The sequence below is a fragment of the Phoca vitulina genome, unplaced genomic scaffold (genome assembly GCF_004348235.1).
Source record: "Phoca vitulina isolate PV1807 unplaced genomic scaffold, GSC_HSeal_1.0 scaffold37, whole genome shotgun sequence".
Taxonomy (NCBI): domain Eukaryota; kingdom Metazoa; phylum Chordata; class Mammalia; order Carnivora; family Phocidae; genus Phoca; species Phoca vitulina.
This window is the reverse complement of record NW_022589740.1, coordinates 11,920,152-11,946,330: the sequence shown is the minus strand read 5'-3', so window position 1 is coordinate 11,946,330 and position 26,179 is coordinate 11,920,152. Positions and strand designations below refer to the sequence as shown.

The window sequence follows — 26,179 nt, the reverse complement described above, 5'->3', positions numbered from 1 at the left end:
TCATTAGTTTTGTCATTTATTTTCTTTTAAGGAGAAGTTACTTTATTAGAGGAATAGCCCTATGGGGTTGAGGCCAATGTGAGGAATTTTTGTGAGTTTGTGAGAGTCCGTCTAACATCCCATGGATTGGTTTGTGTTCCGCTCAGGTTGCTGTTTTTGTATCTCAAAGCCAAAAGCTACAGGGACGGCCACAGTTACTGTTCATCTCAGGGATGTGAAAGAGTCAAGATCCAGGCAGCAACAGACTCAAAAGACATCAGTAACTGCATGGCCAGAGCATATCCCCAGTACTACAGGAAGCCATCAGCACTCAAGCGCATGCCCTCCATGCTCACCAAGCTCTGTCAAGGCTGCGGGACCCGCCAGGTAAACAAGGAGGAAGAGTAGGCTGTGGGCGGAAAAGAATCAAAAAGCAGTTTTTTGTTTGTTTCTTTATTTTGGTAGTAGGCACATTTTTCTTTGAAACATCGGTCTTGCCAGGTTATAAATACTGCATGATTTCTCCTGAATTTTGGCCCATTCTAGAATGTGATAATCCTAAGAAGCAAACTAGTCCAAATTCATAATAGAAATATTTTACCCCGTGATACATCCGTTTACCTTGGATGACTAGACTTTTTGGTCCTCATCTTCCCCCTACCCCCCTCAGATGTGACTCTGTTACAGTATTGCTATTGGATTTACATGTCAGTCATGTAGAAAAATACTTTTATTGAGGACTATAAAATTTCTCTTCCAAAAATGCAACTCCTATATGGGGCACCTGGGTGGCTCAGTCAGTTAAGTGTCTGACTTTTAATTTTGGCTCAGGTCACGATCTCAGGGTTGTGGGATCCAGCCCCACATTGAGCTCTGTGCTAAGCATGGAGTCTGCTTGAGATTCTCTCTCCCTCTGCCTCTGCCCCTCCTCCACTAAAATAAATAAATAAATCTTAAAAAAAAATGCAACTCATATGAAAATTGTCCCCCCCACCTTTTTTTAAGGTGGAAAGCTACTGTTAATTTTGAAGCATGTGCTATTACATTTACCTGTAATTAAAAGTACAAACTAACTTTGGCTAGAAGTAAAATTCTTCTCCTTCTTAATTACAAGGTCTCCCTCTGGATCTTGAGAAAACATGGCAATGAAAGTAAATCCAAAATATGAGCTCAAGTTGTGCATGGGATTTTCAAAGGAAGTCAGACCAGCTCCAAGTGAAAAAGAAGTATAGAGTTAATATTGCTCTAATTAATACTTAACCTTTACACAGATAAATATAGGTTAAGGGAAATGGTTCTTTTTTTTAAAGATTTTATTTATTTTTGACAGAGAGAGTGTACAAGCAGGGGAGGGGCAGAGACAGAGGGAGAAGCAGGCTCCCAGCTCAGCAGGGAGCCCGATGTGGGACTCGATCCCAGGACCCCGGGATCATGACCTGAGCCGAAGGCAGACGCTTAACCATCTGAGCCACCCAGGCACCCAAGGGAAATGGTTCTTAAAGTATCAGCCATCACCTGGGAACTTGTAAAATACTAGAATTCTTGGTCCCACCCTAGTTCTACTGAATCAAAAATGTTTCTCATTTGTTTTTGCCTATTGGTAGCAGTAAGGTCTGAGAGAGGAACATGGATTTATTCTTCCTGTTATCATATATGAGTATTTTTTCAAAGGCAATTCACTATCCACAGTTTGAATCTTTCATATCCCTGTGCCACTTCTATTCTCCCACCTCAGCGTTTTAAAACCAGCCCACCAACCCACCTACCAACCTACCAGCCAGCCACCCAACTCACCAACCAACCCATCAACCAAGCCAACCATGTACATGAAGAAGTTTATATAGATCCTTGCCTGTACCATGTAATATCTTGACTATTAAAGTGACATTTTATTTTTTATTTTATTTTAATTTTTATTTTCTTGGGGGGAGGGACAGAGGGAGAGGGAGAGAGAGAATCTTAAGCAGGTTCCATGCCCAGTGCAGAGCCCTGTTACGCCGGGCTCGATGACACAACCCTTGAGATCATGACCTGAGCTGAAATCAAGAGTCAGATGCTTAACTGACTTAGCCACCCAGGCGTCCCTAAAGTGATATTTTTAGATAATCTTTGTGGGGAAGTAAGTTCTCCAGCCTAATTCTCAAGCTGAATTTGTTAACATCCTTCATTACAGAAAATATTATATAATTTATTATAACAATTGCAACATGATAATTTATAAAAATAATCATCATTGGAAATATCCTAAGCCTATCTTTTTAAATGGTTCCATACATTAATGTTTAGCATTCCTTGTTTTTTTATCTGTGCTTGAAACATTGATTAGAATTTATTTATTTATTTATTTATTTTTTTTAAGATTTTATTTATTTGACAGAGAGAGACACAGCGAGAGAGGGAACACAAGCAGGGGGAGTGGGAGAGGGAGAAGCAGGCTTCCCATGGTGCAGGGAGCCTGATGTGGGGCTCGATCCCAGGACCCTGGGACCTGACCTGAGTTAAGGCAGACGCTTAACGACTGAGCCACCCAGGCGCCCCTAGAATTTATTTTTTAAAAAATGTATCGATTACTGACTTGGTACTGTTGCAAAGTACTTGAAGCATTTGGGAACCTCACTTTTACTTGGAAATTTGAAGAATGAGTTTGTTTTGAATATCAGAAAGAAACACACGTACATGAGGAGTAAGTAGGAAAATTCACACAGGTTTTTGACTCCAAACCTGAGCTTCTGAACGTTGAGTATCATGATGATTGTTTGCCCTTGGAATGAAGTTGTTGACATGCATTCATCAGGAATATATACTTTAAGTGCTGAATTGTGAGAGAGTTCGGCCTGCTTTTGAATGAGAAGAAAGCCTTTAGGGAGGAGGTGCAAGGTGGGATTTGGAGGCTGGGAGTGATTTCAAGGAGTGGAAGGAAACAAGGAAGGGCATTCTGGGGGAGGGAACAGCATCTGCAAAGGCAGAGTGGTGGGAAAGGAGATGAAGCACTTGTGGGAAAGCGATAGCTACAGAAGGCAATAGAACAGGGAGATTAGGGGCCTGGATATAAGGTGTGGCTTCATTTATGGGACACGTTGCAAGTCAGGTAGAAGATTAGCCTGGTGATGCACTTTTGAACACTGTAATGCTTGTCACCGTTACTTCTCTCAGTTCTGGAGTGACTGAGTCCCAATTTAAGATAGCTGGTCTGAAAAGGACAAACGTCTAAGTGTAAAGCACATTTACTTAGTCATTTGCAGAATTGATTTTCTGAACAAGATTACAGTTATTTGAGACTGGGATTATTCCAGAAAATGAGGAACATACATTTCTTATATTAAATCCGGATCAAAAGATGGAAATCCAGGCCATTCAATCTGTACAAAAAGTTCACAGGGGAGAAAAAACACCATTGGGTTTGATAAAATTGAGTTGATTTTGAGGCCCTTTTGAAGGAAGATGTGGTTGACAGAAATATGGAACTTCTTCCCTGTTTAGGTGGTGTTTACTAGTGATCCTCATAAAAGCTACCTCCCCGTGCAATTCCAGTCACCCAGTAAAGCAGAGACTCAGCGTGGAGACCTGTCTTTTATCTCTGTAAGTACCATCTGGCACGTACCCTGCCTCAGCTTCTCACTTCTTATGTTTTATCCCGGTGACATGAATTATCTCTGGCAACAGCCACTTGGTGGCAAGCAATATAATAGAGGTGTAACTACCTCCTAAACATTTGCGTTTTTTTTTTTTTTTTAAAGATTTTATTTATTTATTTGACCGAGAGAGACATAGCGAGAGAGGGAACACAAGCAGGGGGAGTGGGAGAGGGAGAAGCAGGCTCCCCGTGGAGCAAGGAGCCCGATGTAGGGCTCGATCCCAGGACCCTGAGATCATGACCTGAGCTGAAGGCAGTCGCTTAACCGACTGAGCCACCCAGGTGCCCAACATTTGCGTTTTTAAGTACGTTAAATGTATTAAGTCTTTTTTCTCACTGGATTGTGTTTATTGATGACTTTGAGGTGAATGTTAAAATTGGTTCACCAAGTATTAGTCCTCTGTTCTAAGCGGGTTTATGGAAGTATAGGCCTGAGCCTCATTGTCAACACATAGAATTTGGGTGAAGAGCCAAGCTAGCCGGTGGTAACCAGCTCTTGGCTTGAGGTCTGTCCAAAATCAGGTTGACCAGAGTGCCACTGTATAATGAGCTCTCGGGGTGGCAGCTATCTAGACATCTAACTAATATCTAGCCAGGGCCTGGTCCTAGCCTCATGTGGTTTCTTTATTTTTATTTTTTATAGGTTTTGTTTATTTATTTGAGAGAGAGGGAGAGAGCGCAAGCAGAGGGAGTGGGCGAGGGAGAAGCAGGCTCCCCACTGAGCAGGGAGCCCGATGCGTGACTCGATCCCAGGACCCCGACACTTAACCCACTGAGCCACCCAGGCGCCCCTCATGTGGTCTCTTTAAGGAGCTCATTTTTTTTATAATTGAAATATAGCTGACATACAATATTGTATTAGCTTCAGGAGTACCACATAGTGATTTGACATCTGTGTACATTATGAAATGTTCACCATGGTAAGTGTAGTCACCATCTGTCACCATACAAAGTTATTACAATAATACTGACTCTATTCCCTATGCTGTAGTTTTCCTCCCTGTGACTTACTTTTTTTCTTTTTTTTTACTTCTGTATTTTATACATACATATACTGGAGAAATCTGTATCTCTTAATCCCCTACACCTGTTGGATGCATCCTCCAACCATAGGAGCTCAGTTTTTTAAAGTAGTGAGCAACACAATCACAAATCCACATGTATGCGGACAAAATTATATCTTACTCTTTTTTTTTCTTTCCCAATTTCTTTTATTGTGTTAAAATATACATCACATAAAATTCATTGTCTTAACCATTTTTAAGTGTATAGTTCAGTGGTGTGAAGTACATTCATATGGTATGCAAGCATCACCACCACCCATCTCCAGGATTGAACTCTGAATTAAGAATATCCCTACTTGGGGAGGGGAGGGTGAAATGGGGTGTTATTGATCAACAGACATGTAGTTTCAGGTAAGATAAATAAGCTCTCCAGATCTGCTATATGACATAGTCCCTGTAGTCAGTAATTATGTATTGTACCCTTAAAATTTGTTAAGCAGATGAATATTGTGACCTCACACACAAAAAATTAAAAAGAAAGACAGACTATCTCTATTTAAATGTAGCTCAAAGATTTCTCAACTATATATGTATGCCTATTGCCCTCTGTTAGCAACTGTTCATTTTGTAGCATGTTCATGATGTAATTTTTTTTGGCGTAAAATTTGTTAGCTCAGCATCTCAGTGCAGTCAGCTGCGTGGAGAACCTGATCCCAGCCTTGTTGTCATGGTATCTGGTGAGAGTTAGTTGCAGAAGGGAAGCAAGTAGGTGCTGAGTAGCTCTGCTCCACTAAGTCCACTAAACAGTTCAAGAAGATACTGTTTTGCCCAAAAAATCTCAGGCAGGCTCTGCTCCAGGGTCTGAAGACAGTTTTTATATATATATATATATATATATTTTAAAAATTTTATTTATTTATTTGACAGATAGAGACACAGCGAGGGGGGGAGCACCTCCTCTCGCAGGGGGAGTGGGAGAGGGAGAAGCAGGCTTCCCGCTGAGCAGGGAGCCCGATGTCGGGCTCGATCCCAGGACCCTGGGATCATGACCTGAGCCGAAGGCAGCCGCTTAACGACTGAGCCACCCAGGCGCCCTGAAGACAGTTTTTTTAACTCCATTGCTGCACATGGGGTGCTCAGGACCCCAGAAAAGTTACAGTATTGTGTTTTGTCATATTTACCTCCGATACTTTACCCAAGCATTGCCTGAAGAATCTTTGCTAGGACATGGTGTTTCTTAAGTCTTTATGGACACTTTTGTGTTGTCTTTAAGTAACAGGTTTTAAGGGGTTCTTTTCAAGAGGACAGTTTAAGTGTGTTGAGAATCATTATATATTTTTTCTCAAATGTATCTCAATTTGAAGCATTCAGATTTTTTAAAATAAGAGAATCACTTCCAGTCTTCCCAAATATAAAGTGGTACTTTACCTCAAGGATTTCCAGAATTGTTCTCTGGATTAGAGCAATATAAACATAGCCAAAAAAAATCATTCGATTCCTATGAGACCAGTAGCGATTAGAAATAAAATTTAGGGGCACCTGGGTGGCTCAGTCGATTGGGTGTTTGACTTCGGCTTGGGTCATGATCTTGGGGTCCTGGGATCGAGTCCCGTGTTGGGCTCTGTGCTCAGTGTGGAATCTGCTTGTCCTTCTGCCCTTAGCGCTCGTTCTTTCTCTCTCTCTCTCAAATAAATAAATAAAATCTTAAAAAAAAAAAGAAATAAAATTTAAATAAAATTTCCCCAAACATGGACAAGTGTAGTGATGATGGCATTTCTCCTTTGTTAGCTTTAGCATAGTTTATAATTTTACACATTTTATTTTTTTTCAAGATAAACCTTTTTTTTTTTTTTTTTTTTTAGTTTTTATTTATTTATTTAAGTAACCTCTATGTTCAGTGCAGGGCTTAAACTCAGGACCCCGAGATCAAGAGCTGCACGCTCCTCTGAGCCCGCCAGGTGCCCCAATTTTACACATTTAAAAATAAGAACATTGCCTATGGCTTAAATTAGTGTTCAATTATTTTTTAGTCCAGCAAGTCTTTTTTCCTTCTTTTTTGGCTGACAAATTAATGATATTTGGATGTGTCTAGAGTTCATTTTTCTTGAAGAGGTCTCAAACCGCTAATGTACTTTAAAGAGGACTACTGGAAATTTCAGCTCACAATAATTGTGAACAAAATCTATTAATACCTTGTAGCTTATATCCTGATGAAATGACCACTTTTCCATTTTGATTTTTTTTTATTTATTTATTTAATTTTTTAAAAGATTTTATTTATTTATTTATTTATTTAATTTTTTAAAAGATTTTATTTATTTATTTGACAGAGACACAGTGAGAGAGGGAACAGAAGCAGGGGGAGTGGGAGAGGGAGAAGCAGGCTTCCCGCAGAGCAGGGAGCCCGATGTCGGGCTCGATCCCAGGACCCTGGGATCATGACCTGAGCCAAAGGCAGACACTGGACGACTGAGCCACCCAGGCGCCCCTCCATTTTGATTTTAAAGGAGAGCTATGGGTGGGACAAAGGAGATGAGGCCGTCTAGCTCCTCTGGTGTTGCAAACCTAAGCTCTGCTGGGGGGTTTCTGTGTCGGGGAAGGCATGGTATTTTCCTCTGAACCAGTGTGACCGTAAGTGAGCTATGGGACCTGTGGCACAGAGCCTGGGGCCTGGTCACTGAGTTTAGAAGCTTTGACCCCAGTGAGAGAGTGGGGCAGGCATGAAGCTCTTACGCCGGCAGCGAGAGTCACGCTGCTCATCTGAGTGTGAGCTGCTGTGCCTTGCTCAGAGCATCCAATCCAACCAGTAAAGACCAATCAGAGGCACAATCTAGAACACTGGCAGGGTTTCAGATGTTGGCGGAGAAAGAGTCACTGGATGATGCAGTTTGAATCCTGGAAATAGAATTTGATTCATGGGTTTAGAAGACCGAGGGAAGGGCTCGGACTCATCAAAGATGAGGCATCTTGGAGATATGAATGGGGTGATGACAGCAGAAGACGTGTTTCTCTGTTCTCAGGTCAATGGCACCGACTTTACCATCCAAGACGCGGGCATCCTCCTCCTCATTGTGGATGCCTGCAGCGTTCCCTTCCGGTTAACGGAAAGAAAGATTTTCTCTCCTGCCGATATCAGTCGCATGGAAGAGTATTTGAGAACAGGTATCCCTCCAAGGTAGGTGACGCTTGCTCTGCAAGAGGGGACAGGCCATCGGAACAGGTGACTCCTGGTTAACGCCGAGCTTTGGTTTGTCTTTCCACCCTTTTACAGTGTGGGCATTTAGGACTGTTGAAAGGTGGTCATTCCTTTCCCATCTCAGATTGACGCCCATGTGGTCTAAACTGCATAGTATTGCTCAGTGAGAGCCTGGATGTGAGCAGAGTTTGCAAATGGTGTGAAACCTCTTAGAAGGGGAATTGCTCGGTATTTTGGAACCTTTCTGCCCACTTTTTAGTAGTTGGTCGATTACATTGCCCCTAACTCACTCAGAAGGTTCATTTCCAGTTTAAAGCAATTTTATACACGATTTGACCTTTGTGGCCATCTGTCCTATTGATAAGACAGCATTGTGCTGTGAATTCACCGCCTAGCTCACATGGAAGTGATTGGAAAGTCGACTGAGTTTTATTTTATTTTTATTATTATTATTATTTTTAAAGATTTTATTTATTTATTTGACAGAGAGATAGAGCGCAAGCAGGGGGAGCGGCAGGCTCCCTGCTGAGCAGGGAACCCGATGCGGGACTCGATCCCAGGACCCTGGGATCATGGCCTGAGCCGAAGGCAGATGTTTAACGACTGAGCCACCCAGGCGCCCCCGTCCACTGAGTTTTAAGTGGACAGGTATCTGGTCTCTCTTTTAAGAGCCCTGGCCTGATGCAGTTTGTTTTGTTGGTCTCTGAAGAAGCATGCACATAAGCAAAGCCTTTCTTTTTGGCGATTGGTTAGACCCCACCTCCTAGAGGCAAGGAGCCGAATTCAGGCTCCTCCCTGCCTCCCTTCGATGTGCTGCAGATGCTGACTCACAAGCAGATACTTAATGAAGCAACTAAGGGAAGGGCATAAGCTTCCTGGAGAGTGAGGTCCTGTCTAGTTTTTGAACGCATCTTCAGTCATCTGATGACCTGACGCTCTTTACATATGACAGAACCAGATTTCAGTGAGTCCCGTAAAGTCATTGAATTATTTGAGTGTAATATTCAGTGTGCAGGTGAAGCTCTGTCTTCTGCTTTGAGATGCTTCTAGGGAGTTCCTTTCCAAGGCCTCAATTTTCTTTAAGGATTTAAAGATTTTTCCTAATGGTGAAAATATGTACTCAGTTCACTGAAACCAATCCTGGGCATACAGCTCACCATAAATTTTTAGGATAACATGGCAGTCCTGTAAGATACCCTATAGATTTAAGAGTTAAAACCAACTCATTAAAAAGTCACTAGGTTGTTTCTGGAAAGGGGACTGAAGGAAGGCTTTTAAGATATGGGTAGTGTTCTGTTTCTTCATCTGGGCTGGTTACATGAGTACGTTTAGTGTGCAGAAATTCAATATGCTATATACTTAGTGATACTTTTCTGTATGTATGTTGTATCCTTTTTTTTTCCTTAAGATTTTATTTATTTATTTGAGAGAGAGAGAGCATAAGCAGGGGGAGCTATAGAGGGAGAGGGAATAGCAGACTCTTTACTGAGCAGGGAGCCCAACATGGGACTCAGTCCCAGGACCCTGGGATCATAACCTGAGCCGAAGGCTTAACTGACTGAGCCACCCAGGCGCCCCTGTATGTTGTATCTTAACTAAGTGTTAAGAGGTTATGGAGCAACTACCAATGTCTCTTAGAGAACTAGGATTGTTGGGGTGTGCGGGTCCCTGGGGACCTGTAAGTGATCTCATGGGACGAGCCTGAAGAGGGTCAGGCCTGTAAGGTTGCTGTGGTCGGACCTCTGTTCTGACTCTGAATGGTCACCCCTGCTTTAGAATGACATCGACATGTCAAGACCCACATTAAGAAAATGAATACTAATGGTTATATAAAAGTTGAAGAAAAGGATAGTAGAAGAATAAATGTGGGAGAGTAATAAAATCTTTGTAAACAACTTAAAATAATACAAGGGGCTTGTTTTATAATATACTAAAATAAATCACAAGGCCATAGTAATTAAGCCAGGATAGCATTGAAAGAGGAGAGAGAGAGCGAGAGAGATCAGGAGAAGAGAAAATCCACAAACAGATTTAAGTATATGTGTTGATATGCTGCATAATAAACATGGCATTTAAACCAAACCATGGGGCGCAGATTGTATTTCTTTTTAAAATTGGTGTTTATTCATTTATTTTATAAGTAGATAATAGGACATGAATAGATAGAACATCTATCCTGGGTGGGGCTGGGGAGCCTGAACTTGTAACAGCAGGGAAGTGAAAAGCATCTGAGCTCCCCCCCGCCCCCCCGTTTGTTTTTAGTTCTGCTTTTATCTAGTATTTCTATGCTATATTAAGTTCAGAAAGGTACTCAATACATGCTGATTTATTTAAATTCCCTCCAATTTTCTGACTTTTACATACAGGTCAATTGTTCTGTTGAGCACAAGAGGAGAAATAAAGCATTTAAATATTTCCGATTCATTAGTACCTCTGGGATTAGCCAAACCAGCTCATCTTTATAACAAAGGTTTGTATTTGTATTATTCCTTGAAGTTCTTATGAGTCCAGCCACAGATGCGTTTTTAGGGTGGACTATAGCCCCTAGCCTGTCTTCGTGAGCTTATTTTGCTGGAGTGGGTATCATTAAGATAATTTTTAAATAAGGAGACATTATTCCAGGAAGCGTTTGGGGATGTGGTTTGTTATTTGGGGCAAGAGGTGGGTGGTCAGAGTTCATTGACGTAAGGAAGTGTAGCTTTTCTGTTTCATAGCTATCTTTGTTTTGCTCACCTCCGACTCACCTCCTGCATTGTCTTGCCTGGAATGAGTAGATGGACAAATTGCACTTTTTTTTTTTTTTTAAGGGAGTACAATATTTTTGGGATTCAGCGGAAAGTTTAAACCATCATGGGCTAAGCTGTTTACCAGTCCTGCTGGCCAGGGCCTTGGGCTGCTCGAACAATTCCTACCTTTGCAGCTGGATGAATACGGTTGTCCCCGAGCCAGCATTGTCCGCCGGAGAGATCTGGAGCTGTTAATGCAGACTGCAAAAGCACATTAGGGACTCACTGTAACTTAAGTGCTGGGGGAAGAAAAAATGTGAACTAACTTATTTAATTTATGGCATTTTAAAGTGACACTGTTAACCCAATGGAACCATTTTCCTGTTTGATAACAGAGAGGGGACGAAAGAATTTAAAGGGATGGCTTGAATACCAGCTCGCGCACCTTCTAGTTGTACAAAGTGTTGAAGAATTTATTTGTGTTTGTTAGACTGGTATATTCGGAGAGCATTTCTCTTGTCCCTCACCCACCACTCCGTGTGTCTCTTAGTGACTGTAAGCAGCTTCACCTTTTGTAGGACAGGATGCCGTGGGGGTGTGGTGGGGGCCTCTGAGGGTCAGCCCGAGTCCTTGAGCGGACCAGCTCTTGTAGTACATTGGATACTTGAAGTCTGATGCCCGGTTGTGTCATTGCTTTGGGTCAGCTGTTGACAGGTGGCTGGTGTGTTCAGTGATGCCCTGGGCCCTGGATCGGGGCCGGCAGCCTTTGCAGATTTTATAGGATGCTCAATGACAGAGTCTTAACTGGCAACTCAGGCCCAGCTCATGCCCTTTTTTTTGCCTGGGGCATGTGCTATTTTTATTCATTCGTACATTGATTCCTTCCCAGGGTCGAAGTTTCACACGGAAAGCATACTGGGATGAAAGGGCTTTAGGGATCTGACATCCCTTTAAACTTGGGCCCCCGGGGCAAAAAATTTGATCTGCACCAAGGTTTGAAGTTGTTGGGACCGTATTTGCAGCTTTAATCCTTAGCCTGTTTCGACTGTATATTTGTGTTTAAAATGCAGAGCTGAGCTGAATATTTACATTTTTTTAAAAAGAAGAAGGCCGTGTTCCTGAACTGTCCGCGTGGGTCGTTTCAAGTGGCACAAAGGAAGTCTGTTCTTGGGGTGGGCTCCTGTAGCTGGATTTCATTGTTGTTTTCATGTGATTTTTTTTTTTTTTTTAAGCTTTCCTGCTCACCATCCTGCCAGGAAAATTACAGAAAGCTTAATGATACCCCAAAATATTGTACTCAGGGGGAGAAAAAAGGGAGAGCCTTTGAAGGGCCAGAATCACGGAGGGGGGGATATTCAGAAACAGTACTCTGTAGAGCCTTAGAGGAGTTGGTCACTCTTAATTAATTACATTGTTAGAGCCAATTAAAAACAAAGTGCCATGATGCGAGATTTCCCTTCCCACTGGGTACATGTGTGTCCTGCCAGTGAGAATTGCATGTAGCAGAAAGATTAGCTCCTCAGCCAGGGATGACACCACACCGAGGGGATGCTTTCGCCCTTTCCCAAACCTGCAATACATGGAGTGTTTGAAGACATGGCCATGGCGAGAGGGTAGGAAGTGAGTTCAGGCTGACTTGGCAGTGAATACGGACAAATTCACCCTCCTCTCCCAAGAGCAAAGGCTGAGGGCCTGTCCCATGGCATCCAGGAGACACTGCAGAGCAGGTCTGAGACTTCTGTTCCTTTACAAAATATGCTACCTCAAACTGCTACCGATAAACCATTCTAACTCTAAGTGCTCTTGCTAAGGGCATGTGTCTTAAAGTTGAGGGTTGTTGTTTTTGTTTTTTTCTTTTGTATATTGATGAACGAGATCTTACCTATTAAATATATTATTGGATCATGGTTCCTGAAGGTGATTAAAGTTTGTGTGTGCGTGTGTGTTTTTTTATGACTTAAATATCTTTGATGTGTGTTTTTTAGAGTTTGGTTCTTTAAAGATTTGGAGAGGCGATGTAAGTTCCGAGGCACTCAGTTTTTCTGATTTGTATGCTAATTGTCAGGGCCTAAGTTAAATAAATAAAAATATGTGTGCATGTATTTTTTATATATGCGTGTGACTCAGTCAATCGATCAGCTATTTTTTATTCCAGCGTCCAGCCCTGAAGAAGCTCTTGGCAGAGATGACGAAGGGAAACTGTCTGCCAAGTAGATGAACCCATTCTGCAGTGCAGAGCTTCTCCACCGAGCCTGCGCAATGGAATTGCCTGGGAGCTTTAAAAAATATAAAGACCTGCCCCCGCCCCCCCGACACTCAGATTTAATTGGGGTGGGATGCAGCCTGGGTATTGGAATTTTTTTAAAGCTCCCTGGGTGATTCCAGCTTGCAGGCAGGTTTAAAAACCACTGCACTAATGTAATAGGTCCACTGTTTAACTCGAGTCTGTAATTTTTTGTGACTCAAACAAAATCACAGGTATCTATTATTTTTACCTGCTCTTCCTATGTTCCAGAACCCCCAGCCCTAAACAGCGCTTCACTAGTCTTCTTTTAATAGAATTTTAAATATGATTTTTAGTCCTTAATCGCCTCACATTGTTAAGTCAGTCAGCTAAGCTTTTAAATACATTTCCGGCAATGGGGGAACCAGCAATCTGTTTTATTTCTATGGGGAAACTAGATTCAAAGGTGATTTATAAGTTCATAAGCATTTTCCATCAGGTGAGGCAGTTGGCGGAGCTCCAGAAATGTGGCCGTCCACAAATCAGCCAGCTGATGAGAAACACAGGGCCTTCTCATATGTCAACAGACATGAGGGTTTTAAGTCTTTGCTCTGAGGTTCCTGCCTCCGCACCTGAGCTGGTATGCCACGTGGTCTCTTCAGAAGCTGGAGGAGAGCTTGCAGGAAGATGAAAGGCAGGCACCAGGTCTCAGGATGTGACTCCAAAGCTGACACTCAGATGCAGGGATGGCGATGGTGGGGGGGAGGGGGGATTATGACTTCTCTGTTCTGCAGCTTCATCAGAAGAGAACACATCCTCTTGCCATTAAGTGGGTAACTTTGTTGTGAGGAGGGGTGGGCCATGAGGTGATAGATGCTTGAAGGCTTCAGATAACTAGGTCTTCATTCCCTAAGAGATGAGGTCATGTTTGGATAAGTCCAGTGGAAGGCATTTTAATAAACAGGAATGCACTTAGTGAATTCAAGTGGGGTTCCCCCCCTCCGCACTTGGTGCTCGTAGGTAAGTACACAGAGCTCATCATGACTGTGTTTGTTGATTCTGTGATGCAAAGTTGGACCTTACCCTCCAGAATTCTTGTTTGGCTTTCACATACTTAGGAAACGATGTTTAATAACTGGAGAAATTCCCCTAAAGGTGAAGACTGTGAATGGGAGTAATTGGGTAACAGATTTGTATCATTACTGTTGTCTTAACTTGGTAATAACCCAGTGTGCTAGAAATGCAAGCAGACACTCTGGGCGGGAGCTGATTTTCAACCAAAGATCAGGGAGGAAAAAAAAAATCAAAGAAAGGCATCCCCAGTCCCTTGTTCACAAATAACAAGATGCTATTCACATCTTCCTGGACTTTTGGAGTCATTTGGAAGGCAGAGGGTTTTGTTCTGTTTTTTACCCATTTGTCCTCAAAATAAGAGAGAAGCTGGGGACACCTGGGTGGCTCAGTTGGTTAAGTGGCTGCCTTGGCCTCAGGTCATGATCCCAGGGTCCTGAGATCGATCCCCGGGTCGGGCTCCTTGCTCAGCGGGGAGTCTGCTTCTCCCTCTGCCTCTGCTCATACTCTCTCTCTCTCTCTCTCATAAATAAATAAAATTTAAAAAAAAGAGAGAGAAGCCGAAAAAATGCTAATCAGGCCCTGGTGTTGTGGAGAAGGGCATACACACACTTTATTTTATGTGATAAAATTAGAGAATGACTGAACTATGAAGATTTCTAAATGAGGAACTGCGCCCCACAGGGCATCCAAAAATATCAGCCATAGGAAGCTGTGAAATGTTCTATCTGAAAATACATCAGAGTCAGTCAGAAAACAACCTCATAGATTCAGTTTTTCAATATTCCTAAGATGGACAGTGTGATTAGTCTGGATATGAAAAGTCATCAATTTTGGGCGCCTGGGTGGCTCAGTCGGTTGAGCGTCTGCCTTCAGCTCGGGTTGTGATCCCAGGGTCCTGGGATCAAGCCCCACATTGGGCTCTCTGCTCAACGGGGAGCCTGCTTCTCCCGCTCCCTCTGTGCTCTCTCTCTGTGTCAAATAAATAAATAAAATCTTAGAAAAAAAGGGAAAGAAAAGTCATCAATTTCAAGTTCATCCTCTGAAGAGCTTAGGCTGTATGACCACACCTGGCTTCCTCAGGGGTTGGCAAAGTGACACGGAGGCCAGATGTGCCCCCTGACTGGTTTTGTACCAATTCTGAGCGAAGAATGGCGTTTACACCTTTAAAGGTAACACATTGGAAAAAGTCAAAAGAAGAGCGTAATTTTGTGATGTGAAAATTAAAGTTCAGTGTTCGTAAGTGAAGTCTTACTGGAAGACAGCCACACCCATTTGCTTCCGTGTGGACTAGATGTCCCAATGGCAGACCTGAGTAGCTAGCTGGGTGCAGAGTCTACATGGCTTCAAAGCTGAAAATGTTTACTCTGTTCCTTTACTGAGGAAGTTTGCTGACCCTTGCTCTTGGTGAAGCGTCTGCTGGTGTTCACTATTCTCTTCTTGGGACTTTCATAAGGTTTGAGAATTTTTTAACTAGAAAGTTAAGGAAAAAACCAGCATCAGAATCACCTGAGGTGCTTGATGAACGTGGAGAATCTCCAGCCCCAACTCAGACTGGAGAATTGGCATCTCTGGGAGTTGGAGCTGGGAATGTAATTTTGTAACAAGCTCCCCAGGTATTTCTTCTAAAGAAAAGTCTGAGAACTTTTTTGAGAACCCCATAATGTGTAGTGAGCTCCTGTTACTTCTTTCCTTCAGCAGAGAACACATCTGAACAAGTCTGAATATTGTGTTTTTAACCCTGGTCTCCGTGGTCTTCCACAGAACTTCGTGTGACAGATGCAAGGCAGATCTGATGTGAACAGCACATTCTGTAACTGTTCCTGGGGCAGAGGTTTGGAGCCCGTGATAAAAGCCTCTCTCCATCATCTGAAATTCTCATTGTTAGAATTATTTGTTTGGCTTAGTTATTCCCACGATGGAGTGCCAGCCATCCTTTGTTTTCTGCAAGTTCTTGTTAGTTTTAGGAGTTTAAAGGAAAATGTATATTCAGCTACAATCAAGCTGCACAGATTAACAAAAGCATAGTTTCTTTGCTTTGGGATGGAACTGTATCCACCCTGGTTATTTCACATTCCTGGAAGCGCTGATTGTCAATTGCAGATTTTTTTTTTTTTTTTAAGATAGAATGAATGACTTCATACAAGCAGTTAGATTTGTAAGTGAAAGCCTTTTAACACATGAACTTTATGGAGGGGGTGGGAGGCGGTTGGAAGGGCTTGGGGGATAATGAAATTGGTCTTTGCTGAGAGAGGGTGGGACACTCCGTGGGAGACTCCACCTCCTCCCACCAGCCCCTGTTGGTCTTAAACACCCAGTTCCTGAGAGTGGAAGGCTTAGATCAGATAGGTTTCCCATGTGGGAGAATGTAGGATCTTGCAGATCTCAGGGGGCAAGGAGCATCGTTAGCTCCCAATGCGGCAGGGAAGAAGAGAGTTCTGATCGGGGAGAGAAAAACCATCCAAAACTGGTTGCCTCCCAAAATGTGCATGTGCACAGTCTTCCAAGGAAACTGGCTCTTCGTGAGTAGTTAGTGGATCTGAGACAATGAAGTGCCTAATACAGTTCATTGCTATAGATACAGTGGATGTTCTGGTGACCAAGCTAGGTTTGATGCCAATCAGGGGTCTTCACTAGCAGTGTGTTACTTTGAGTGGATTCCTAGTCCTGATCTTCAGCTCTCTCGTCTGTAAAATGGGACTGCCGATACTGGGGTAAAATTACAAAGGGGATTAAATGAGAACAGCTCCCAAACATGGTTCATCATCAACAATAACAATGCGTGGGTGGTTTGTTTACAAAAAACGAAAAACAAAAACCTTAGACTTCCAGACACCTGTGAATTCTAATTTAGTAGTTTTAGGGCTAAGGATTAGGGAATCTGTATTGTTTAAAGCAGACTTTGGAGATAATGCCAGATTTGGGAACCCCTGAGAAGTCCTTATGAAAGCCTGTGGTCTAGTTCTAACACGTTTTCTGTACTCAGTTGTTTGTATCTAGAAAACAGGACTTTGGGCCAGGCCGTACGTACATGTTCAGTGACTCAGTTTGACTGTCCTCATGAAATCTGCATTTGTGCCCTTTGTTGTGCCAGCCCTATAACTCAGCAAGCCAGCTGGGTACGGGCTAGCGCTACAAGATGTGGAAAGGCAGCTAGGAAGTGAGACCATGTGTCTGCACCCTGTTCCAGAGCTGTGGTGTGCGGCTTTCTGCTCCCTGGTCCTGGGAGGGAAGACTGCAGCTCAGCTGATAGTTTGCCTCTTCCAATCCCTCCTGCCCTACACTCACATGGGCTAGAAACAACTCATTTCTAATTCCTGCTCCGTCCTTCACCCACATTTCCCTTTTGCTTCTTATCAAGCAGGAAAAATGCTAACATACGGTGAAATTGTTCAAAGCTTAGGTTGATATGACAAGCTGAAGCCGAGCGGAGGGCTTGGAAAATGAGCGCCTCTGGCAGCCAACTTTCCCGTGTCTCTCTGCACCCCCATTTCTTCCTTGTCACACCTCCTCCGGACTGCCCCGGGGTCCACTGCGGCGGTCTGGTCAGACTGGGCAAGACCACATTCCCAGACCTCTTTGTACCTCTCACACCCCTGCTCACATATTCCATGTCCAGCCCTCAGGATCCTGAGCCTTTGCTAAATGAATTCGAAGTCAGATTAGTCCTCCTGTCTAAAACTAGTTTCCTCTTAGGCAATGATGCCATTTTAATATCAGTCCACAGTGTCTATAATGCTACAAGTAATGTGTTGCTGGAAGTTTTGTGTACCTGATTTGAAGGAATTTTGCTCTCCTGCATACTTCACCTACAAATGAAGCTGATGCTATCAAAGCCTAGGGGAAGTTACCAATCTGGAAAATCCACAAACCAGATAATCAGTCACTGGGTAATGGGGTCAATATCATTGACAATATACCAGCATTTGTATTTGAATGGAATCCCTTCTGATCATCTTCAAGAAGGTTATGGATAGGGGCGCCTGGGTGGCTCAGTTGGTTAAGCGTCTGCCTTCGGCTCAGGTCATGATCCCAGGGTCCTGGGATCGAGCCCCACATCGGGCTCCCTGCTCACCGGGAGGCCTGCTTCTCCCTCTCCCACTCCCCCTGCTTGTGTTCCCTCTCTCGCTGTGTCTCTCTCTGTCAAATAAATAAATAAAAAATCTTTAAAAAAAAAAAAAGAAGGTTATGGATAATACTATGATTTTCCTCCCCCTTAAGCCATGTTCTCAGAACACAGGCTAGAGGAGTAACCCCTACCTGGCTCCAAAAAACATATAATCCATTTGGATTCCAGGTGCAGGGGCTTGGCCACAAGAAAGCATATTTATCCCAGCATCTTCCTGGAAGATGTGCTCTGTGAGCACTGGAAAATCCCTTTGTTTATAGTGTCTTGCATTTCTGTAAATTGCCTTATTTCAATAGCTGAAAGGAAGAGATTGGGTAATTATAGCTTTCCTTTGTTACAGCTTTATATTGAAAACATATGCCCGCAAGGTTAAATGAGGATCCAGGTAGATAGATGATATATAAACAAAATTGGAGATCATAAGGATTAGGAGTTTCCTGTGCACTTTTATCCAGAGGAAGAGGGTCAATTACAAATACAAAATTATTATTGTTGCGGGTGAAGGCAGGGTTATTTTATTATATTGATGATCTATGTTTTCTGGCTCTTGTTTCCAATTCCTTGAAATGGGATAATTTTTTGATTTCAGTTGTGAAAAAATTCAGTTGTGAATTTTTAATGTGATATTATCTAAAATAATTGGACTCAGAATCTATTGACAAGTATAATTATTGGATATTTTGGATAGTCAACTTTGAAATTATCAACTTAATACCTGTATCCTTGCTACATATTTGAATTAACAGGAGAGGTTCTTTTCATTTTATTTGGGTTCTTTATCTGTTTACAAAAGACAAGTGATTAATATGAAGCATAAAAGTACCAATGAAAGACTTAAAGAATAGTAATTGGAAATAAAGAATGAGAGTTTTTAACTTTTTCCATTAACTATTTCTTTTTTTTTTTTAAAGAAGATTTTTATTTATTTATTGACAGAGAGAGACACAGCGAGAGAGGGAACACAAGCAGGGGGAGTGGGAGAGGGAGAAGCAGGCTTCCCGCCGAGCAGGGAGCCTGATGCGGGGCTCGATCCCAGGACCCTGGGATCACGACCTGAGCCGGAGGCAGACGCTTAACGACTGAGCCACCCAGGCGCCCCTCCATTAACTATTTCTACACTTAAGTTAGCAGGTCAGAGCCAGTGGAATCTCGTCACTAAGTTTCTGAGTTTGTTGTTTTATTTTTAATAAGAAAGCAATTAACTTTTTTAAAAATTTAAATTCAATTAAATTAACATAATGTATTGTTTGTTTCAGGGGTACAGGTCTGTGATTCATCAGTTTTATATAATACCTAGTGCTCAATTTAAAGAAATCCTGCCCTCCTTGTTACTGTGTGTTTTTGTCTAATACACCTGAGTGTATGCGTTATACTGATATCATCACTACAACCATGAAATTAAAGTCTTTATCACTTGACCTTCACCTTGAATTCAGTTTTCAATGCTATCTCACTTGAATTTAATTAAAAGCCCTCAACATGACAACCTTGAATTTAGTCTTTAACATTATGACCTTTATCATATTATGCACAGATGTATCATTTTAGTGTGTAAAAAAGTATGCATTGTGTTGTTTATTAACAACAGATTCTTCACAATGTTTCATGTAATCTAAATTTTTAAATACTGCTTCTGTTTTGTTTATCCTTAATGCACTTGACTGTCTAACTTTGTGATAAGTGACATGAATTTTATATTAAGTGTGTTTCTTTGAAACATGGATTTTTTTGGTAATTATATAATTGAGGATTTGGAATGAGATCCACCAAATTTCAAAAACTCACATTTTAAAAACGAAATTTGGTTCCAACCCTGTTAAAGAACTTTGTCTTGGTGAGGGCTACACAGAGAATATATTACTGGTGTGTACAGTGTTAAAGAAAAAAATACTCAGGACTCTTGTTAAAGACGCTAAGGTAGACTTTATTCAAGGGGTTATCATAATGGAGTTTTGTACTAGGAGAGTGGATGGAGCTCCATTCGGAATACAACAAGGACAAATGGACATTCGTAGCCAAGGAGCAGGGTGGGGATTGGGTGATGGGAAATTACTAAGAGGAAACATCACGAGTAGGGGGATTCCGGCTTTACAGGATTTTTGACAGTGTGATAAGATGCCGAGGGTGGGGGATTTTCCCTAAACTGACACAGCAGGATTCCTGCTAAAACTGGATTAAATGGGCCAAAAGGTCCCATGAACCCAAGGTCAGGGGCCTAGTCAGAAGAAGAACCCAGAGGAGCCCGACTCATTTTGGTCAAGGAGAGCATCTTCATCAGTGGTAAGTAGAACCTTGCTTTGTGGGTGAAGTTAAGTCTACTGCTAATGACCTTGGGGGGAGTTAGCTATTTAGATGTACCCGTCTGATTGGTATGAGTTTGTAAATTTAGAGAGAACAGTTTAGCCTTTCTCTCTGATTACACTTCTGTGAGATTACCTTGAAATGGGCTATAATGGTGAGTATTAAGGTTTCAGGTACCACATGGAAAAAGAACAGTTACAAAGGCGAGACATCACTGTTATGGAATATTATCTTCTGGGTTTTGCATTCTTGATTGTTTTCCAAAGCCCAGAATCTTCTTTTTAAAAGTGAGGTTTATGGGCTGTTTCCATCAGAACCATGGAGCTTACTGTTAAAACTGCAGATTCATGGGTTCCATTCTAGATGGATTGAGTTAGAATCTATGGTTGAAACCCCCAAATGTGCATTTAAATAAGCAGCCTAAATCGTGGAATGAATCACAGTATCCAGAAATAGACTTGTAACAAAGATGGCATTACAATCACTGGATAAGGGATAAACTATTCAATAAATAGTGTGAGAATCAATGGTTTTCCAGGGGAAAAGATGCAGTTGGATTCCTACCAAACACCACAAAGAAAAACAAACTCTATATGAATTAAACATTTAAGTGTGAAAAGTAGAACTATAAAACTTTTAGAGAAAATACAGAAGAATATGATTTTGACATCGGAAGAGAGAAATAGATGTTAAATACATAAAAAACATAGGGGCACCTGGGTGGCGCAGTTGGTTAAGCATCCGACTCTTGGTTTTGGCTCAGGTCATGATCTCAGGGTCGTGAGATTGAGCCCCATGTGGGGCTCTGTGCTGAGTGCAGAGTCTGCTAAAGTTTCTTTTTCCCTATCTCTCTGGCCCTCCTGCCTCCCTCTCTCAAATAAATAAATCAATCTTAAAAAAAAATACATAAAAAACAAAACGTAAAAAAAAAAAGGAAAAAATTTACTAGATTACAATGTAATCATTTTGTATGACAAAAGATATCTTAAGCAAAGCAAGGGACACAGCGTAAACTTGGATAAGGTATTTGTAACGAGTATAACCAAAAAAAGAATTAGTAGCAAAAACATATAAGGAACTTCTCTAAATCATTAACAAAAATAAAGGCAAACCAAGGGAAAAAAGGGCAAATGTTGATCATAATCCAACTCAGAACAGGAAACCCGAGAGGCAAATACATACATGAAAAAGATGTCTAACTATATTAGTGTTTAGGGATAATGCAATTAAAAAGTGAGATATTGGGGCACATGGGTGGCACAGTCGGTTAAGGGACCAACTCTTGGTTTCAGCTCAGGTCCTGATCTCAGGGTTGGGAGATTGAGCCCTGCCAGGAGTCTGCTTAAGACTCTGCCCCTCCCCACTGTGTGTTCTCTCTAAAATAAATAAATAAATCTTTAAAAAAGTGAGATACCATTCAAAGGGTTCATGAATATGTAGAGGAAACGAAACTTTTAGAGACATTGTTGGCTGGAAAGTGAGTACAAACACTTTGGAGATCAAATTAGTAGTATCAACTAGCTTTGTATGTAAGCTACCCTAATTATATATATTCCTATGAGTTTCCTGTTCATGTGTGCAAGGAAATATGTGGGGATATTTATGGCTGGGTTTATATGAGTAAAAAATCGGGCAGAACGTGGATGTTCGTTATTGAGGGATCATATAAATACATTATAGTGTACTCATAGATTGGATTAGTATATTCCAATTAAAATGAATGAATTATGTTTAAGTATCAATATAAATACATCTAGAAAAGGTAATACTGGTAGATGTTGGGGAGGAAGAATTTCCTCTTTCTTTCAAAGTCTTTCTAGCTGGACTGAGAATCAAATTGACATGAGACGGATTAATAGGAGAAAAGTCAAATTTAATAGCATATATATGGGAAATCCACATGGGCATGGAAATTCCAAAGATGGAAAAATATTTTTCTTTTCTTTTTATTTTTTAAAATATCTTATTTATTTATTTGACAGAGAGAGACAGCGAGAGGGGATACAAGCAGGGGGAGTGGGAGAGGGAGAAGCAGGCTTCCCGTGGAGCAGGGAGCCCGATGCGGGGCTCGATCCCAGGACCCTGGGATCATGACCTGAGCCGAAGGCAGACGCTTAACGACTGAGCCACCCGGACGCTCCAAGAATAGTTTTCTTTTAGATACAGGCAATTTAAAGGATCCATCATCTGGCCATTGGTGAGTAGGATCTATTAAGAGCGACTCAAACCAGTATGCCTTAATGGCTTAACCAAAATGCAAGAGGTGTCCAAAGAGGGCATATAGATGAAGCAGCCCCAAGATCCAAAAGTTCGCTCTCAAAATTAGCCTAAGAAAGTAAAGATGTTTGTAGCACATGGCAGGGATGGTGGAATGGAAACAGTGTCTCCAGCCTCCCGCCAAAACATGAGATGCCTCTAGCCACAGACCTGCTAATCTTCGACACTGGGATGGCAATACTGGAATGGGACTTTCCGCACCACCAAGCAACAAAAGTTGACATGACAAAGGTTCCTGTGGGTTGGGACGTCTCACGACAAACACCCCTGAGAGCTGGCATGGCCAGATGCAGAGAAAGAAAGGGAGAGCGAGAGACACTTGGATCCCCAGTCTGTTTGGACTCCAAAGTTCACCTCAGTTAAGTGCACCCTCAGGGTGGTGGAGACCAAAGAGAATATTCTCATTGGTCACAAAGCCAAGCTCTTAGGACATAGAACAAGATAAAAGGAAAAATATATGTACTTTAGCTCAGCTTTAGCTGAGCTTTGGGTCTGTTGGAGCCATATTAACACCTAAGAGGTATATGCCACGGGGTTGGTGACTGTGTGTGGTTTTACAGTGTACCTCATGCACGGAAGTTTTCTTGAGGTTAGCAGGTGACCTAGTGTCAATGTAACCCATTCTGTGACCAACTTACCCCATCATGCGCGTCTTCTTGACGTGTGAGCACTTAATAGCTTTTAAATGCTCAATCTGCACCCATCGGTTTTGTGGCTTTGGCTTCCAAGATGTCCCTTAGCAACAGCCTTTACCTCATGTGCACATCAAATGACACGGACAAAAGAAAACAAAGACCATCTCTGGGAAGAAATGCATCGGTAACCAAAGAGTACTCTACCAAACTAGGCCCAAGGAACTGGTTCCATGAGTATTTTCTCCTGCTAATCTAAATTTACAAGGAGAGAAAAAGGACTCTCACTACTCTCCCTTCATCTGAGTCCACAGATATAGAGATGTCAGGAGGCTTCCACGGCAAGAAATGTTAACTTGGGCTGGCTGTTTGTCAGATTTCCCAAGGACCTCTCAGCTGCAGCTGTGTCCGGGGCAAGCGGTGTCCGGTGAGTTAAAGTATCCTACCAACTATGTCAGTTGTTGGAGAGGAAAAATGTACTCTTCTCTTCAAGGTCCTTGTAGCTGGACTAAGAATCAAATTGACATGAGACAGATTAACAGGAGAAAATCAAATTTAATCACATATGTACAAGGAATCCACACAGACATGGAAATTCCAAAGACAATGAGGCAACATGATGCTTCTGTGAGCTAAGAAGAGGGGTAGGGGTCTGAGGATACAAAGGGGAGAAAGACCATTAACAAGAAGGTGAGAGGAGATGTTTGGAGAGCAAAGGTTTCCCTATTATGTAGGTAAGTTTTGTAGGTAAAGAGGAATCTCTGTTAAATAGCTTTCTTCCTGGTGTAAGCAGGCAGTTGAGGGGTTGGAGATAAACAGCTTTTCCAGAATCTGCTGGGTTTTTATTGCTTTTAACTGAAAATAACGTTCCTGCCAAAGTGGCCCATCTTGGGGTGGCCTGCCCTTGGCCCTTACATAGAGAAGGTACAAACAAATACATAAGTATTGGTGACATGGTATTTATGGTTGCAAACATATTGTTGAAGCTGCATGATCCAATTTCCTTCTACTCTTGCTAACCTTAGTGATTCATTATTTTATATTTAGATATAGTGATTCATTATTTTATATTTAGATATCAGAATGTTGAGGTTAAAAACTCTCTTAAAACTCATCTCATCCAATTTTTTTCCTTTTTAAAAAGATCTTTTTAAATAAACTTTTAATTTTAGAATAGTTTTAGATGGATAGAAAAATTGTGAAGATTGTACGGTACATAGAGTTCCCATATATCCCCACACCTAGTTTTCCATATTTTTTTTTTTTTTAAAGATTTATTTATTTATTTATTTGAGAGAGAGAGAATGAGAGAGAGCACATGAGAGGGGTTAGGGTCAGAGGGAGAAGCAGACTCCCTGCTGAGCAGGGAGCCCGATGTGGGACTCGATCCAGGGACTCCAGGATCATGACCTGAGCCGAAGGCAGTCGCTTAACCAACTGAGCCACCCAGGCGCCCTAGTTTTCCATATATTAACATCTTAGAGTAGTTGGTACATTTGCTACAATTAATGAACTACATAGAGGTTATGTTTTATTCAGTCTATGTTAGTTTTTAGCTGATGTACTTTATCTGTTCTAGAATCCTATCTAGGATACTATGTAAATGTGTTTGTCATGTCTCCTTGGGCTCCTCTCAAGTATAGCAGTTTCTCAGACTTTCCCTTTTTTATTGTTTTTAATGACTTTGCCAGTTTTGAGTTGTAATGGTCAGGTAATTCATAGAATGTCCTTCACTGGAATCTGTCTGATATTTTTCTCATAATTATACTGGAGAAGAACACCACAGAAGTAAAATACCATTCTCATCACATTGTATAAAGTGTACATATTATTAACATGGCTTATCTTTTTTTCTTTTTTAAGATTTTATTTATTTATTTGACAGAGAGAGACACAACGAGAGAGGGAACACAAGCAGGGGGAGTGGGAGAGGGAGAAGCAGGCTTCCCACGGAGCAGGGAGCCTGATGCGGGGCTCGATCCCAGGACCCTGGATCATGACCTGAGCTGAAGGCAGACGCTTAACAACTGAGCCACCCAGGTGCCCCAACATGACTTATCTTTGATGTTAACCTTGATCCTCTGGTAGAGGTAGTGTTTGTCAGGCTTCTCATTTGTAAAGTCATTCTGTTTTCTCCTCTTTCTATGCTGTAATGTTTGGAAGGAAGTCGCTATGTGCAGCCCACACCACTCTCCTTTTTTAAAAAGAGAAATTGTAGGGGTGCCTGGGTGGCTCAGTTGGTTAAGTGTCTGACTTCGGCTCAGGTCATGATCCCAAGGTCCTGGGATTGAGCCCCATGTCGAGCCCATTTTGGGCTCCCTGCTCAGTGGGGAGTCTGCTTCTCCCTCTCCCTCTGCCCCTCCTTCCACTCGTGCTTTCTCTGTCTCTCAAATAAATAAATAAAATCTTTTTTTTAAAAAAAAGAGAAATTGTAGTGCAGAATGATAAAGTAATTTGCCCTAGGCCATAGCTTTAATCATACTTAGTCCAAGGTATGATTTGGGCAACAGTAAGAGGATTACTTAATGTATAATAGTTTTTTTAACAAAAATATTTTATTCATGTATTTGCCAGAGAGAGAGAGAGAGAGCGAGCGCGCACAAGCAGGGGGAGCGGCAGGCAGAGGGAGAAGCAGGCTCCCCGCTGAGCAGGGAGCCCGATGCAGAGCTCGATCCCAGGACCCTGGGATCATGACCTGAACTGAAGGCAGACGCTTAATCGACTGAGCCACCCAGGCGCCCCACTAGTTTCATTTTAAAACTAATCAATGTGATTCAACAAATTTTATTTTACTTAAATTTTACTTTAATTTACATGTCAAATTAAGGTTAAGGCGGTGGATTTAGTACGTACACAATCTAGCTTCCCTTAGCCCCCAACAACCCTTCTACTCAAAACATAGAGAATTATTAGATAATGTATTTTTTTCAAATTCACCCCACCGCCGCACACACATAGCTGAGCTCAAAATGAATAAAGGAAAATGTATACATGTTGGAAACTAGG

At 41.9% G+C, this 26,179-nt stretch overlaps 1 protein-coding gene across 6 annotated transcripts in view; it reads left to right on the top strand.

Moving 5' to 3' along the window:
• CEMIP2 (cell migration inducing hyaluronidase 2) overlaps positions 1-15,833 on the top strand; it is an 82,749-nt gene extending 66,916 nt beyond the window's left edge. For 4 of the 6 annotated variants that reach the window (XM_032427471.1, XM_032427473.1, XM_032427469.1 and 1 more), the window contains 5 exons: positions 147-366; positions 3,460-3,558; positions 7,638-7,792; positions 10,180-10,283; positions 10,621-11,784. In XM_032427471.1, the coding sequence (XP_032283362.1) occupies positions 147-366; positions 3,460-3,558; positions 7,638-7,792; positions 10,180-10,283; positions 10,621-10,817 (775 nt within the window). In that variant the 3' untranslated portion in view covers positions 10,818-11,784. Of the gene's footprint in view, positions 1-146; positions 367-3,459; positions 3,559-7,637; positions 7,793-10,179; positions 10,284-10,620; positions 11,785-15,598 lie in introns of those variants that run through there. The other 2 variants (XM_032427472.1, XR_004302159.1) reach the window with 2 other exon arrangements.
• Positions 15,834-26,179: the final 10,346 nt, after the last annotated feature.